Genomic DNA, 14,247 nt, shown 5'->3' with positions numbered 1-14,247 from the left:
AAGAATAGTAAGAAGAGATAAGAAAGCCTTCCTCAGCGATCAATGCAGAAATAGAGGAAAACAACAGAATGGGAAAGACTATAGAGATCTCTTCAAGAAAATCAGAGATACCAAGGGAACATTTCATGCAAAGATGGGCTAGATAAAGGACAGAAATTGTATGGACCTAACAGAAGCAGAAGATATTAAGAAGAGGTGGCAAGAATACACAGAAGAACTGTACAAAAAAGAGCTTCACGACCCAGAAATCATAATGGTGTGATCACTCACCTAGAGCCAGACATCCTGGAATGTGAAGTCAAGTGGGCCTTAGAAAGCATCACTACGAACAAAGCTAGTGGAGGTGATGGAATTCTAGTTGAGCTATACCAAATCCTGAAAGATAATGCTGTGAAAGTGCTGCACTCACTATGCCAGCAAATTTGGAAAACTCAGGAGTGGCCATAGGACTGGAAAAGGTCAGTTTTCATCCCAATGGCAAAGAAAGGCACTGCCAAAGAATGCTCAAACTACCACACAATTGCACTCATCTCACACGCTAGTAAAGTAGTGCTCAAAATTCTCCAAGCCAGGCTTCAGCAATACGTGAACTGTGAACTTCCTGATGGTCAAGCTGGTTTTAAAAAAGGCAGAGGAACCAGAGATCAAATTGCCAACATCCACCAGATCATGGAAAAAGCAAGACAGTTCCAGAAAAACATCTATTTCTGCTTTATTGACTATGTCAAAGCCTTTGACTGTGTGGATCACAATAAACTGTGGAAAATTCTGAAAGAGATGGGAATACCAGACCACCTGATCTGCCTCTTGAGAAATTTGTATGCAGGTCAGGAAGCAACAGTTAGAACTGAACATGGAACAACAGACTGGTTCCAAATAGGAAAAGGAGTACATCAAGGCTGTATATTGTCACCCTGTTTATTTAACTTATATGCAGAGTACATCATGAGAAACGCTGGACTGGAAGAAACACAAGCTGGAATCAAGACTGCCGGGAGAAATATCAATAACCACAGATATGCAGATGACACCACCCTTATGGCAGAAAGCGAAGAGGAACTAAAAAGCCTCTTGATGAAGGTGAAAGTGGAGAGTGAAAAAGCTGGCTTAAAGCTCAACATTCAGAAAACAAAGATCATGGCATCCGGTCCCATCTCTTCATGGGAAATAGATGGGGTAACAGTGGAAACAGTGTCATACTTCATTTTTCTGGGCTCCAAAATCACTGCAGATGGTGACTGCAGCCATGAAATTAAAAGACGCTTACTCCTTGGAAGGAAAGTTATGACTAACCTAGATAGCATATTAAAAAGCAAAGACATTACTTTGTCAACAAACGTCTTTCTAGTCAAGGCTATGGTTTTTCCAGTGGTCATGTATGGATGTGAGAGTTGGACTGTGAAGAAGGCTGAGCACTGAAGAATTGATGCTTTTGAACTGTGGTGTTGGAGAAGACTCTTGAGAGTCCCTTGGACTGCAAGGAGATCCAACCAGTCCATTCTGAAGGAGATCAGCCCTGGGATTTCTTTGGAAGGAATGATGCTAAAGCTGAAACTCCAGTACTTTGGACACCTCATGTGAAGAGTTGACCCATTGGAAAAGACTCTGATGCTGGGAGGGATGGGGGCAAGAGGAGAAGGGGACGACAGAGGATGAGATGGCTGGATGGCATCTCTGACTTGATGGATGTGAGTCTGAGTGAACTCCAGGAGTTGGCAATGGACAGGGAGGCCTGGCGTGCTGTGATTCATGGGGTCGCAAAGAACTGGACACAACTGAGCGACTGATCTGATCTGACAATACAGGTGACCTGGGTTCGATCCCTGGGTTGGGCAGATCCCCTGGAGAAGGGAATGGCTACCCACTCCAGATTCTGGCCTGGAGAATTCCATGGTCTGTAGTATAGTCCATGGGGTTGCAAAGAGTCGGACACAATTGATCAACTTTTACTTCACAAGAACCTCACACAACAGAATCAATTATATATTATAAAGGAACTACTGAATATATTAAAATGATAAAAGTATCAAGGGAGAGATTGAGAATATGAGAAAAGATAAAAACATTATGGGGTAGGAATGAGAAAACACAGATTTTAAAAAGATCTATTTGAAGTAAATGTTCTGTGAAACAAAAATAATGAGTCAATGGATATGTTATATAGAAGATTAAATATTATTGAACAGAGATTAGTGAACTGGAAAATACATGTGAAGAAAACTTTTTTCAGTGTATATTTCTAGCAAAGTTCTAAAGTTATGGACATAAGTTTGGATAAACTCCGGGAATTGGTGATGGATAGGGAAGCCTGGCGTGCTGCAGTCCATGGGGTTGCAAAAAGTCAGACACCATTGAGTGACTGAACTGAACTGAACTCAAAGTTAGAGAATAGAGAAAATGAGGAACAATAAAATACTAATGGATGAAAGTTTCTCAGAATTGTTGAAATATTAGTATAAGTATCTTAGTTTCAGGAACCTTAATCAGGGGGCAGTCTTAAGATGGTGGAGAAACAGGACAGGGATACCACTTTCTCCCCCACAAATTCATCGAAAGAACATTTGAACACTGAGAAAATTCCACAAAACAACTTCTCAGTGCTGGCAGAGGACATCAGGCACCCAGAAATGCAGCCTATTGTCTTTGAAAGGAGGTAGGACAAAATATAAAAGAGAGACAAAAGAGGTAGGGAGGAGATGTATCCCAGGAAGGGAGTCTTAAAAGAGAAGTTTCCAAACACCAGGAAACACTCTCACTGGCGGGTCTGTGGGGAATCTTAGAATCTCAGAGGGCAACATAACCAGGAGGAAAAATAAATAAATAATCAATTAAAAACCAACAGACCACATGCCTTACGGCAACTCCCAGTGCTCACAGCCACCACCAGCAAGTAGGCGCTGAACAGGCAGGTGCCCGCTGCATTGCTTAGGGTAAGGACCAGCTGGAATGCCCTGAGGGCAATATGAAGGAACTAATCTGAGATAGCAACCCAAACTGTGGGATAGCCAGAGATAGGGAGAGAGAAGAAAGAGAGAGAGAACTATCCTGCGAAAAGCCCTAACCTGAGGCACTGCTAGGGTTGCTCACAGAACAAAGAAAGAAAGAAAGTGAAGTTGCTCAGTCATGTCCGACTCTTTGAGACCCCATGGACTGTAGCCTACCAGGCTCCTCCATCCATGGGATTCTCCAGGCAAGAGTACTGGAGTGGGTTGCCATTGCCTTCTCTGTTTCACAGAACTAGAACAAATAATTTCACAATTTGTATGAAAATACAAAAAACCTCAAATAGCCAAAGCAATGTTGAGAAAGAAGAATGCAACTGGAGGAATCAATCTGCCTGACTTCAGGCTATATTACAGAGCTACACTCATCAAGACAGTATGGTACTGGCACAAAGACAGAAATATAGATCAATGGAACATAATAGAAAGCCCAGAGATAAATCTATGCACCTTTGGATACCTTATCTTTGACAAAGGAGGCAAAAATATACAACGGAGAAAAGACAATCTCTTTAACAAGTGGTGTTGGGAAAACTGGTCAACCACTTATAAAAGAATGAAACTAGAACACTTTCTAACACCATACACAAAAATAAACTCAACATGGATTAAAGATCAAAACGTAAGACCAGAATCTATAAAACTCCTAGCAGAAAACGTAGGCAAAACACTCTCTGACATAAATCACAGCAGGATCCTCTATGACCCAGCTCACAGAGTAATGAAATAAAAGCAAAAATAAACAAATGGGACCTAATTAAACTTAAAAGCTTTTTCACAAAGAGAGAAAATAATAGCAAATGAAGAAACTGACAAACAACTAATCTCAAAAATATACAAGCAACTCCTACAGCTCAATTCCAGAAAAATAAAGGACCCAATCAAAAAATGGGCCTAAGAATTAAACAGACACTTCTCCAAAGAAGACATACAGATGGCTAACAAACACATGAAAAGATGCTCAACATCACTCATTATCAGAGAAATGCAAATCAAAACCACAATGAGGTACCATTTCACGCCAGTCAGAATGGCTGTGATCCAAAAGTCTACAAGCAATAAATGCTGGAGAGGGTGTGGAGAAAAGGGAACCCTCTTACACTGTTGGTGGGAATGCAAACTAGTACGGCCACTATGGAGAACAGTGTGAAGATTCCTTAAAAACTGGAAACAGAACTGTCATATGACCCAGCAATCCCACTGCTGGGCATACACACTGAGGAAACCATAATTGAAAGAGACAAGTGTACCCCAATGTTCATCACAGCACTGTTTATAATAGCCAGAACATGGAAGCAATCTAGATGTCCATCAGCAGATGAATGGATAAGAAAGCTATGGTACATATACACAATGGAATATTACTCAGCCATTACAAAGAATACATTTGAAACAGTTCTAATGAGGTGGATGAACCTGGAGCCTATTATACAGAGTGAAGTAAGCCAGAAAGAAAAACACCAATACAGTATACTAACGCATATATATGGAATTTAGAATGATGGTAATGATAACCCTGTATGCGAGACAGCAAAAGAGACACAGATGTATAGAACAGTCTTTGGACTCTGTGGGAGAGGGCAAGGGTGTGAAGATTTGGGAGAATAGCTTTGAAACATGTATATTATCATATGTGAAATGGATCGCCAGTCCAGGTTCGATGCATGGGACAGGGTGCTCAGGGCTAGTGCCCTGGGATGACCCAGAGGGATGGGATGGGGAGGGAGGTGGGTGGGGGGTTCAGGATGGGGAACACATGTACACCCGTGGCTGATTCCTGACAATGTATGGCAAAACCGCTACAGTACTGTAAAGTAGTTAGCCTCCAATTAAAATGAATAAATTTATTAATAAAAAAACATTAATCAGTTGTGAGCTTAGTATAATAAAATATATCCAAGCCAATACACAATGAATTTGAAAAATACCAAAGAGGAGATCTTAAAAACAACAAAATAGAATAGGCATATTATCTATAAAGAGGTGACAATTTGATAGCAGACTTCTTGAAAGCAACAATAGAAGTCAAAAGAATTGTATAGCCAACTAGATTAACATGTAAGAGCGGTTTCAAAATAAAGATGAGTTTAGGTAAATAAAATACATTTTTTCTCATGGCTGGGTCACTCACAGAATTCAGGCCTCTTTCAGAAATCTCCATATCAGAGAAGTATTCTTTGACCATCCTATCATAAAGAGTAATCCCTCTTCCCCTTACTATGCATTATGTTTTTTCATGCATTATTTTGTCAGATAGCTCTGAAAAAAATGCACTTTCATTTGCTTGCTCTTTCTTTCATTCCACTAGCCTGGATGCTGCACAAGAACAGAGACTTTATTTAGTTCACTGCTATATCCCTAGCACCTAAAACCCTACCTGATCTATAGTAGCTAATCTATAAATATTTTTGAATTAAAAAATGACTGAATCCTTAGGAAAGGAACTGCTAAAATAATTTTTCATGTGGTTGAAAATGAAACCAGCAGGAAGACACAAGAAGGAATGGTGAGCAAAAGTGCTGACAAGCTTATGGGTAAACTAAACAAATAATGGCTCTCTACAAATGATGATAAGGGCTATGAAAACAAAGTAGAATAAATAACGACAGCAACCAAATGGAAGGAGAAAGCAAAGAGATGTGGATTGACGTATTCTTGTATTATTTGGAGAAGAGTGGAGATATTAAATTTAAGGTCAAGTATACATATTAATAAGGTAATCACCAAGGATATACTAGAAACAGAATGTAAAACTTACAAAAGAGGAAACACAAATGGGAATGTAGAAAAATGCTTCAGTCCCACAGAAAGGAAAGAAAAAATAAAGCATATAAGAATATGAGGGGAAAGAATACATAAGACAATAGAAATAAGCAATATAATCTAATGATAAATAAATAATGTAGTTATTTATTGTGTATTATATATAGAAGAGTCACAACTTAAGGGCGCATAAAAACACAGGTTGAAAATGAAGTGATGGAAACATATATGGGCAAATTTTGATCAAGATAAATCACAGAACTATAAAATACAAATAGCATGGATTGTAAGATAAACACTTTTCTTCAGGACAAACTATTACACTAAAAATGTGTATCAGGTAAAAAAAAAATTTATGTATGGGTAACATGGATTCAAAATATGTAAGGCAAAATCTTAATTGCAAGGAGAAAATGACAAACCCATAGATTTTCAATAAATGGAAGACCAATCAGGCCAATAATTTGTATGATGAAAGCATGTAAAGAATTCTTTTGACAACCATGAACTAAGGAATACACATATACTTATCTACTTAACAATTAGTTAACATATCTTTTTCACCAAAAATAGATGATCATATGCTGTCATAAAGCAAATCAAAGAAACAAAAAAGATTTCATATCCTATACACCATCTTCTTTTAATATGAGGCATTAAATTAGAAATTAATAACAAAGTTTTACATTTGAAAATTAGAAAACACTAAAAATTTTCCAAAAAAAAGAAGAAATCATAAATGATATTAGAAAATACTTAGAACTGAATAACAGTGAAAACACTCACAAAATGAAATCTTATATTCAATACTTCATATGAAATGACATCTAATTGATACTGCATGAATTTTTCTGCTGTTGTATTAGTTTCTGCTGTACAACAAAGTAAATCAGCTACATATATATATATATCCCATCCCTCTCTGACCTCCCTCCCAACAAAGACCCAGCACAGTCAAATAAATAAAGAAATAAAATATTTTAAATATCATTATCAAGTTTTATTCTTCCAGAAAATGTAAAGGTGTCCTAATAAGTAAAAAAACCTGTTAATTTAATTAGACATGTTAACAGATTAAAAGAAAAAAAAATCACACAATCATCCTAATAGGGGACAAAACAGAAGTTGAAAATTTTTCAATTAAACACATACTTTTTAGAAAATTAGAACTAGAACAGAGTGCATATCTGCCATATTCATTATTGCCCATAGTCATTTGTTTGGCCTTTCTAGGATATCTTACAGAAATTCCCATATTATAAGTTCTGCCTTCCTAAATTGAGCCAAAACTCAAAATTCCCAGCTTTTCTTGTAGTTAGAATCAGACTAAATGCCCTAGTTATCACCAAGCACACAAATGCCACAAGAAACTTCAATTCAGAAGTTACAGCATGAGTAAACAGGATCTACATGGAGTTTCTACTTTTGCTAATTCAGGTGGTAACAAGTATCTTGTCTTTAGTGGTATACATTGGCTACTAAACACATAAAAAGATGCTTAACTTCAAAGTTCATCAGAAAAATGCAAATAATATCAATTAGATGTCATTTCATATACATCAGAATGGCAAAAACAAAGTGCAACAATATGAATCATTATCAAAAGTGCAGAGAAATGGAACTCATACACTTCTAATAGGATAAGAAATTGGTACAACCTCATCACAAGAATTATTTGACCCTATCTGAAAAACATGAAATGTTTGCAAACCCTGCAAATCAGAAATGTTATCTGTAGGTACACACCCTACAGAAACTCAAATGTGTTCACAAAAAGATGTGTACAAGAACATTTGTTTTTAATAGCAAAAAACCATTGTTTTTAATAGAAAAAAGCTGGAAACAGTCTAAATGCACATTGACATGAGAATTGAATGTATTAATATGAATAAATATTCATATGCTTTAAAAGTCTATAGCAGTTAAATGAACTAGGTTAAGAGCATCAAAAATAACTTTCAGTACAGTAAAAGATATGTTGTAAAATGATAAACAAGCTATGACACTTTTTAATTATTATAGTTTGAAAACATGAAAACCACTATTATTTTATTCATTATAATATTGCTATTTCATGTGATATATATATAGAGTTGGACCATAAAGCAGGCTGAGCACTGAAGAATTGGTGCTTTCAAACTGCAGTGCTGGAAAAGACTCTTGAGAGTCCCCTGGACAGCAAGGAGATCAAACCAGTCAATCCTAAAGTAAATCAACCCTGAATATTCATTGGAAGAACTAATGGTGAAGCTCCAATACTTTGGCCACCTGATGCAAAGAGCCATCTTTGGAAAACACCCTGATGCTGGGAAAGAGAAGGTGGTGGCAGAAGATGAGATGGTTAGATAGCATCACTAACTCAATGGACAGGAATTTGAGCAGACTCCAGGAGATAGCGGAGGACAGAGGACCCTGGTGTGCTGTAGTCCATGGGGTTGCAAAGAGTTGGACACAATTTAGTGACTGAACAACAAATACATCCTCAGTTATAGGTCTAGAGTATGCATTGGAATGGCCAAAAAAAGCAAATTCATGGTTATTATTATCTCTGAGGAGGAAGGGAAGGAGAGAAATAGGATCAGGAGGATACACAGGGGATTTATTTATACCTTTAAAGATTATATTTCTAATATGAAAATAAATATAGGAAAAATTTCAAGATTTAAAAAAGTTGTTGTTATTCAGTTGTGCCCAACTCTTTGCGACCCCGTGAACTACAGCACACCAGGCTTAAAAAAGCTGGGTGATGGTTACCCAGTTTTTTAATGTGTTATTCTCTACACAGTCAAAACTACTGGGGAAAATCACATAGTAATTATTTGCTCTATAAGTATCGCATGACTTTTGGCTAAAAGCAATTCAATTTTGACCTGACCTTCTAGAAATGCAATCAATTCCTTCCTTGCAAATTGAGCCTTTGTATACTCTCCAAGGATGATTGCCTCCAAATTGACAAATGAATTCTGTTGTTTTGTGAGGCATTTAAATCAAATCTTCCAGATAATAAGCCTAAGTCTGCCTCCTGGGAAAGGTACTTAATACATTTCCTACACTGCTCAGAGATGACACAAAGCTCAAGGGGAAGAATTTCTGGCTTGGTGTTGAAGCTTGAATGTCTTCAACTCTCTAACACTGCACTGTGTATCAGTGCAGGCTTCCAGAAAGGGCGTGTGTGGCTGGATCAATTTAGCCGGGTCTCGGGACCATCCAGTCCTCGCTTTGCTCTTTGCCTCCTCTCTATTCTCTATTTAGGAAAACCACAATCTACATGCCTCTTTTCAGTTGTATTTAGCCTCTGACATAGTCTTACTGGTATTGTTTATGTGTTCTGCCTGTCTACAAAAGAGTAGTCCAGGAGATTCATGATCATGGACTCCTAGGCAAAACACTACAGACACGAACTCCTTTCAATGTTGCATCTGGGAATATGGTATACTATAGAAAAAGAGGAAACCGACAGCTTATGAGGCTTTCAAAATGCTCCCCTTCACTCTATGCATGAGGACACCAGTAAGGGAGGACTTGAAGTGGACACAGCCACTTTATTCCAGTGTTGAGGAAGAAACAGGTCCAATAATTTCAAGCCCACTACCACGGGAAAAAAGTCCCTATGTGGACTTTCTTTTTATTTAACACCATTTTTTCCCATGCAGTCTTTCGATACTTTGATAACTGCATGACTTTCATAAGCAGAAGTCCAACTAAAATGTATATCACCCGAATCTGTTAAAAAGAATTAAGATTATAATATATCTTATGGGTCCTCATTTCCCATGCCTCCATTTTTTAAATAAATTAGTTTATTTTGGTTAAGCTAGGTGGTTAGTTCTGTTAGTGTATTGTCTACTTTCATCATTACCTGGCTGTCCACTATATAGCCTAGGAAGTTTCTCCCAGATTATTAAGGCATGATTGACAAATAAAAATGGCATATTTTGGTTATACGATGTGATTTTTAAAGGTCCATGACATGATGATTTAATATATACATTGTGAAATGATTACCACAATCAAATTAACACACCTATCACTTCATGTAGTCACTGTTTATGTGTGTGCATGCATGTATGTGTGTTGAGAACATTTAATAGCTACTCTCTTTAAAAATATTAGCTGTTGGAATGGGGTGGATGGTGAGAGGGAGGTCCAAGATGGAGGGGACATATGTCTAACTATGGCTGATTCATGTTGATGTATGACAGAAACCAACACAATACTGTAAAGCAATTATCCTTCAATTAAAAATAAATAAAATTTTAAAATTTAGCTGTTAACTTTCTACTTTCCTTTCCAATCACTGACCATTTGAATACCCTACCATTGTTAAACCAGCATCCCACTTTTTCTTCATTCTAATTCAGAGGATCTTGACCAGGGAAAACTACCATTGGTCAAGAACCACTGCTCACTGGTAAGGAATAGACAGATTCAATTTGTGAGACAAGTAGAAATGAAACTGCATTTTTCATTATACCTCCCTGTCATTGCCACCTCTGCCATCTTTCCATATATTGACTGAGAAAAGTCTAAAATATCCTAAAAATAGAAAATCATAGATAGTCACATGACTTCAGTTCATTCAAATTGACATTATATCCCTTGTTCTGTTTCTTTTCTGGGAGACTATCAACACAGGATTAATATTACTGCTGAAAAACTATGTATTGTGTGATCATCCAGCTCCATTTGCTACAAATGGTCAACACATGTTTTTATTCATAATGCTTGTAAAGTATATTAATGCATATATATGGAATTTAGAAAGATGGTAACAATGACCCTATATGTGAAACAGCAAAAGAGACACAGATGTAAAGAACAGACTTTTGAACTCTGTGGGAGAAGGCGAGGGTGGGATGATTTGAGAGAATAGCATTGAAACATGTGTATTATCATATGTGAAACAGATCGCCAGTCCAGGTTCAATGCATGAGACAGCGTGCTCAGGGCTGGTGCGCTGGGATGACCCTGAGGGATGGGATGGGGAGGGAGGTGGGAGAGGGGTTCAGGATGGGGAAAACATGTACACCCATGGCTGATTCATGTCAATGTATGGCAAAAACCACTACAATATTGTAAAGTAATTAGCCTCCAATTAACATAAATAAATTTTTAAAAAAGAAATTAGATATAAACATAAATGATTGTCTTTTAATAGTATTTATATGTTGGGGTTAGGTTTGTTTTCCTCTATTTAAAAATAAAATTCTGGGGAAGTCTTTACTTCAAAAAAAATAAAATAAAAAATAAAAAAGAAATGTATTTGACATGTGTTCTGCCTCTGAAGAACTTTCATCCAAGTGGAGGAACACAGTCATTATTTTCCCCTCAAATTTAATTTGTTTCATCTCATTCATTCTTAAATTTAACAAATAGTTGAGAGTCTGCCAACTGACGAACACCAAGTTAGGCATTGGTGGTACTGAGATTGACAAAACAGACATGACTCTTCATTGAGCTGTCAAACTCAGGATCAATGTCTGTGGGAGGCAGTGTTTGACCAAGGAGCGCAATGGCTACAAAGGGCTATGGCTGGTGCTGGTTCAGTGCTCAAACTGCCACCACAACTTTCCCACTTTGTGAATAAAAGACTGTCTCTATTTCCTTAGACAATCAGGCACCAAAGCTCCCTGTTTGAGTGAAAGAAAGTCAAGAACCCAGCTAGCCAGCCCTAATTTTCATTTACTTTTCCAAGTAGTATGTGGGCTCAGGGGAGCTTGCTTTCTTGATTCAATTAATTACTAAAGTCACACGACTATCTGATGTTTCTTCCGAAGTCATCCCTGATCCTGCCACAATTGCCACAGTCTATTAAGTAGTATGGGAAGAAAATTTTTAAAACACCAGAAATTTGTTTCCCAGCCAGACTGATCATAGCTATTCTGCCTTGTGATAGGATGGAAGTTCAGCGAAAAATAACCTGAAATGTATTTGACCAAAGGCTGCTCTATCAGGAAAGGACCATTCTGTTATTTCTGCTTAATCATGGGTCAGTGCAGGGGACAGACAAGTGGAAGATGAAACTTCAGAAGATAAAACGTCTGGATTGTTTGAAGTGTCTCCAGAGCCTATGCATACCCATGTGTGCCTTCTTGGGTGGGAAAAGAGCAAGGAGACAAGCTGGTTTGGGCAGGGGCTATGTGAATATTTCTGTAGTATCTCAGAATTGGGGTATCTGTTTGTATATGTGTGTCTGTGGAGTGCCTGGGGTAGTGTGTAAGCTGTTTTTTTTTTTTATTATTCTGCATATACTTTCTTATTTTGCCTCAATGTATTTATGGATGTAGATTATGTTGTGTGTGTGTGTGTGTTCAAACAGTAGCTACAGTTCCTTTCTTATGAAAATATTAATCAATCACTAATTCCCAGTAATAAAAAAGAGAGCTGCACCTGCCTGGAGAATTTGGTTATCACTCTGGCTGGCCTCACAACCACTTATGACTTCCTCTCCTGAGAACTAGCTTGTTTCTCCAGTTGACTCCTACACTCCTACACTCCTTCCTTCCCTGATTGAAGGAAGACCCCAGTAAAGACATGCCTAAACCACTTCTCAGCTCCCAGTCTTTTCCCCCTTGTAGTTCATCCTATACAGACTGCCAGATGAATCATTCTAAAATAATGGCTCCGCATTACCTGTAGGAAAATCTATCATGACACTACACAACCATTTGTGTTTACCCAAAAGATCTAAATAAGCTTTGACCCTGCTAAGTAGTAGTCCCACTGAAGATAAAGAAAAATATCTATATAGTGAGCAGGGACATTTCATATTTTTGAACATATTTTTTTTCTGATTTTAAGATTTTTTTTTCAACCCAAAGTCACGCATTCAACAAGACTTTATGGACCATCTAATAACTTCAGACATTCTGAGCAGATAATAGCTTCTTTGTCTTGCATCATGATAATCTTTCAAAAATCTAATATTTAGAATCTGAAGTAGGTATTTATCAGGTCCTCCATTATGACAAGGTCTCGTGTCTGAACTCTCCACTGCATTCTTTACTTTGGCAGCAAGGGAGAAAGGTAGTAGCAGGGGAAGTCCTCGTAGATGGCTCATGAATCATCCCCTTGCTAGTTCTGCTATAGTCATCGTTTAGTAACTCAGTCATGTCCAACTCTTTGCAACCCCAAGGACTGCAGTCCACCAGGCTCCTCTGTCCATGGGATTCTCCAGGCAAGAAGACTAGAGTGGATTGCCATTTCCTTCTCCAGGGGATTTTCCCGACCCAGGGATCAAACCTGCATTCCCATTGGAAGGCAGATTCTTTACCACTGAGTCACCTGGGAAGCCCAGTTCTGCTGTGCCCTGCCCTATTCCTTGAATCTGCTCTGAAGCTCTCCTCCTCCTTACACCTACTCACATCTATAGAAGAACCAGTGTCTAGAAGTAGGTTTGACTCTTCCCCCAAATGGTTTGCATTGCTGTGGTCTGTCCACTTCCCCAGTGAGTGCTTGTTTGCAAGGAGTGGACGTCTTAAATGATACCACCAGTTGCTAGACTGAGAGTCCTCCACCACCTGCCCTTCTCATATGACCTATTTGTGCTAATTTGTGTGTGGTGGACCAAATATAAAGGGTGAGGGTCAGAGAAAGTTTAATTGAGAATAGGGAGCCAAGCTGAATTTTGAAAGACATGTTGTAGAAAGAAGGGAATGGTACTCCTAATGGGGGGGGGGTTATATGCTTGATATGTGAATAGGCGGGGAGAGCAGGGCAAAAGATGCATTTAGTTAAGTGTAGGACAGTGAGGGTAGGGAATTCATGAGATAAGACTTCTCCTCAGAATATAGTTCCAAGGCCCTGCCACAGGAAAACCCCAATTGGTTTACTTTGACCTGTTGCATAATCTTTCACTTTTACCTTTGCAGAAACCATACTTACCATGTCAGTGTCTGACACAGGGCCAAAACTGGTCACATAGATGTCAGTCTTCACTTCAGTCACTGCATCTGGTTGAAAGAAAATAGAAAAGCAGAGTGTTAGGAAAGCCTGTTGCCTTAGCTCACATAGAGTCCAGTGCTGTTCTCCAAAAGAAAGCGAACTTACTACTTCTAAGAAAGAATATTTGGTAAAATCATAGGAAAACCCCTCAAAAAACTCTCATTTGTACTACTTCTTCACAGAGAATGTGCTCAGTATAGGAACAAAGTCCATCCCTTTAAATACCATTGAGAGTAACAGCAGAATTCCCAAACTCCAGGGCCTTTGGAGATCTCCAACACTCACACAAGCTGGGATGTCACACCAGGATTACCCTTACCTGTGGCACATTACAGATGTTCAGGACATAGGATGATTGCACTGCCACTTCCTAGCCCACTTAAAGTAGGGAGGGGATGTGTGACTGGTTTTGGTTATAGGAAGAAGAAATATGTGTCCCTTCCTTTGGAACAAATAATTTCCAATGCAAGACACTCCCTGCCATGGTAATCATGGAAACATATGTTTACATGGAGCTACTATAAGACTGAAATGGCCT

At 38.3% G+C, this 14,247-nt stretch overlaps 1 protein-coding gene across 1 annotated transcript in view; it reads right to left on the bottom strand.

The window, feature by feature from the left end:
- Nucleotides 1-14,247, bottom strand: part of GABRA3 (gamma-aminobutyric acid type A receptor alpha3 subunit) — a 242,008-nt gene that overhangs the window by 83,291 nt on the left and 144,470 nt on the right. Inside the window, exon 4 of the mRNA XM_027534361.1 lies at nt 13,650-13,717. Within this exon, the coding sequence (XP_027390162.1) occupies nt 13,650-13,717 (68 nt within the window). The remainder of the gene's footprint in view (nt 1-13,649; nt 13,718-14,247) is intronic.

This window comes from Bos indicus x Bos taurus, chromosome X, assembly GCF_003369695.1.
Source record: "Bos indicus x Bos taurus breed Angus x Brahman F1 hybrid chromosome X, Bos_hybrid_MaternalHap_v2.0, whole genome shotgun sequence".
Classification (NCBI taxonomy): Eukaryota; Metazoa; Chordata; class Mammalia; order Artiodactyla; family Bovidae; genus Bos; species Bos indicus x Bos taurus.
Note: the sequence above shows the minus strand (reverse complement) of the source record. Positions and strands in the feature narration are given on the sequence as shown.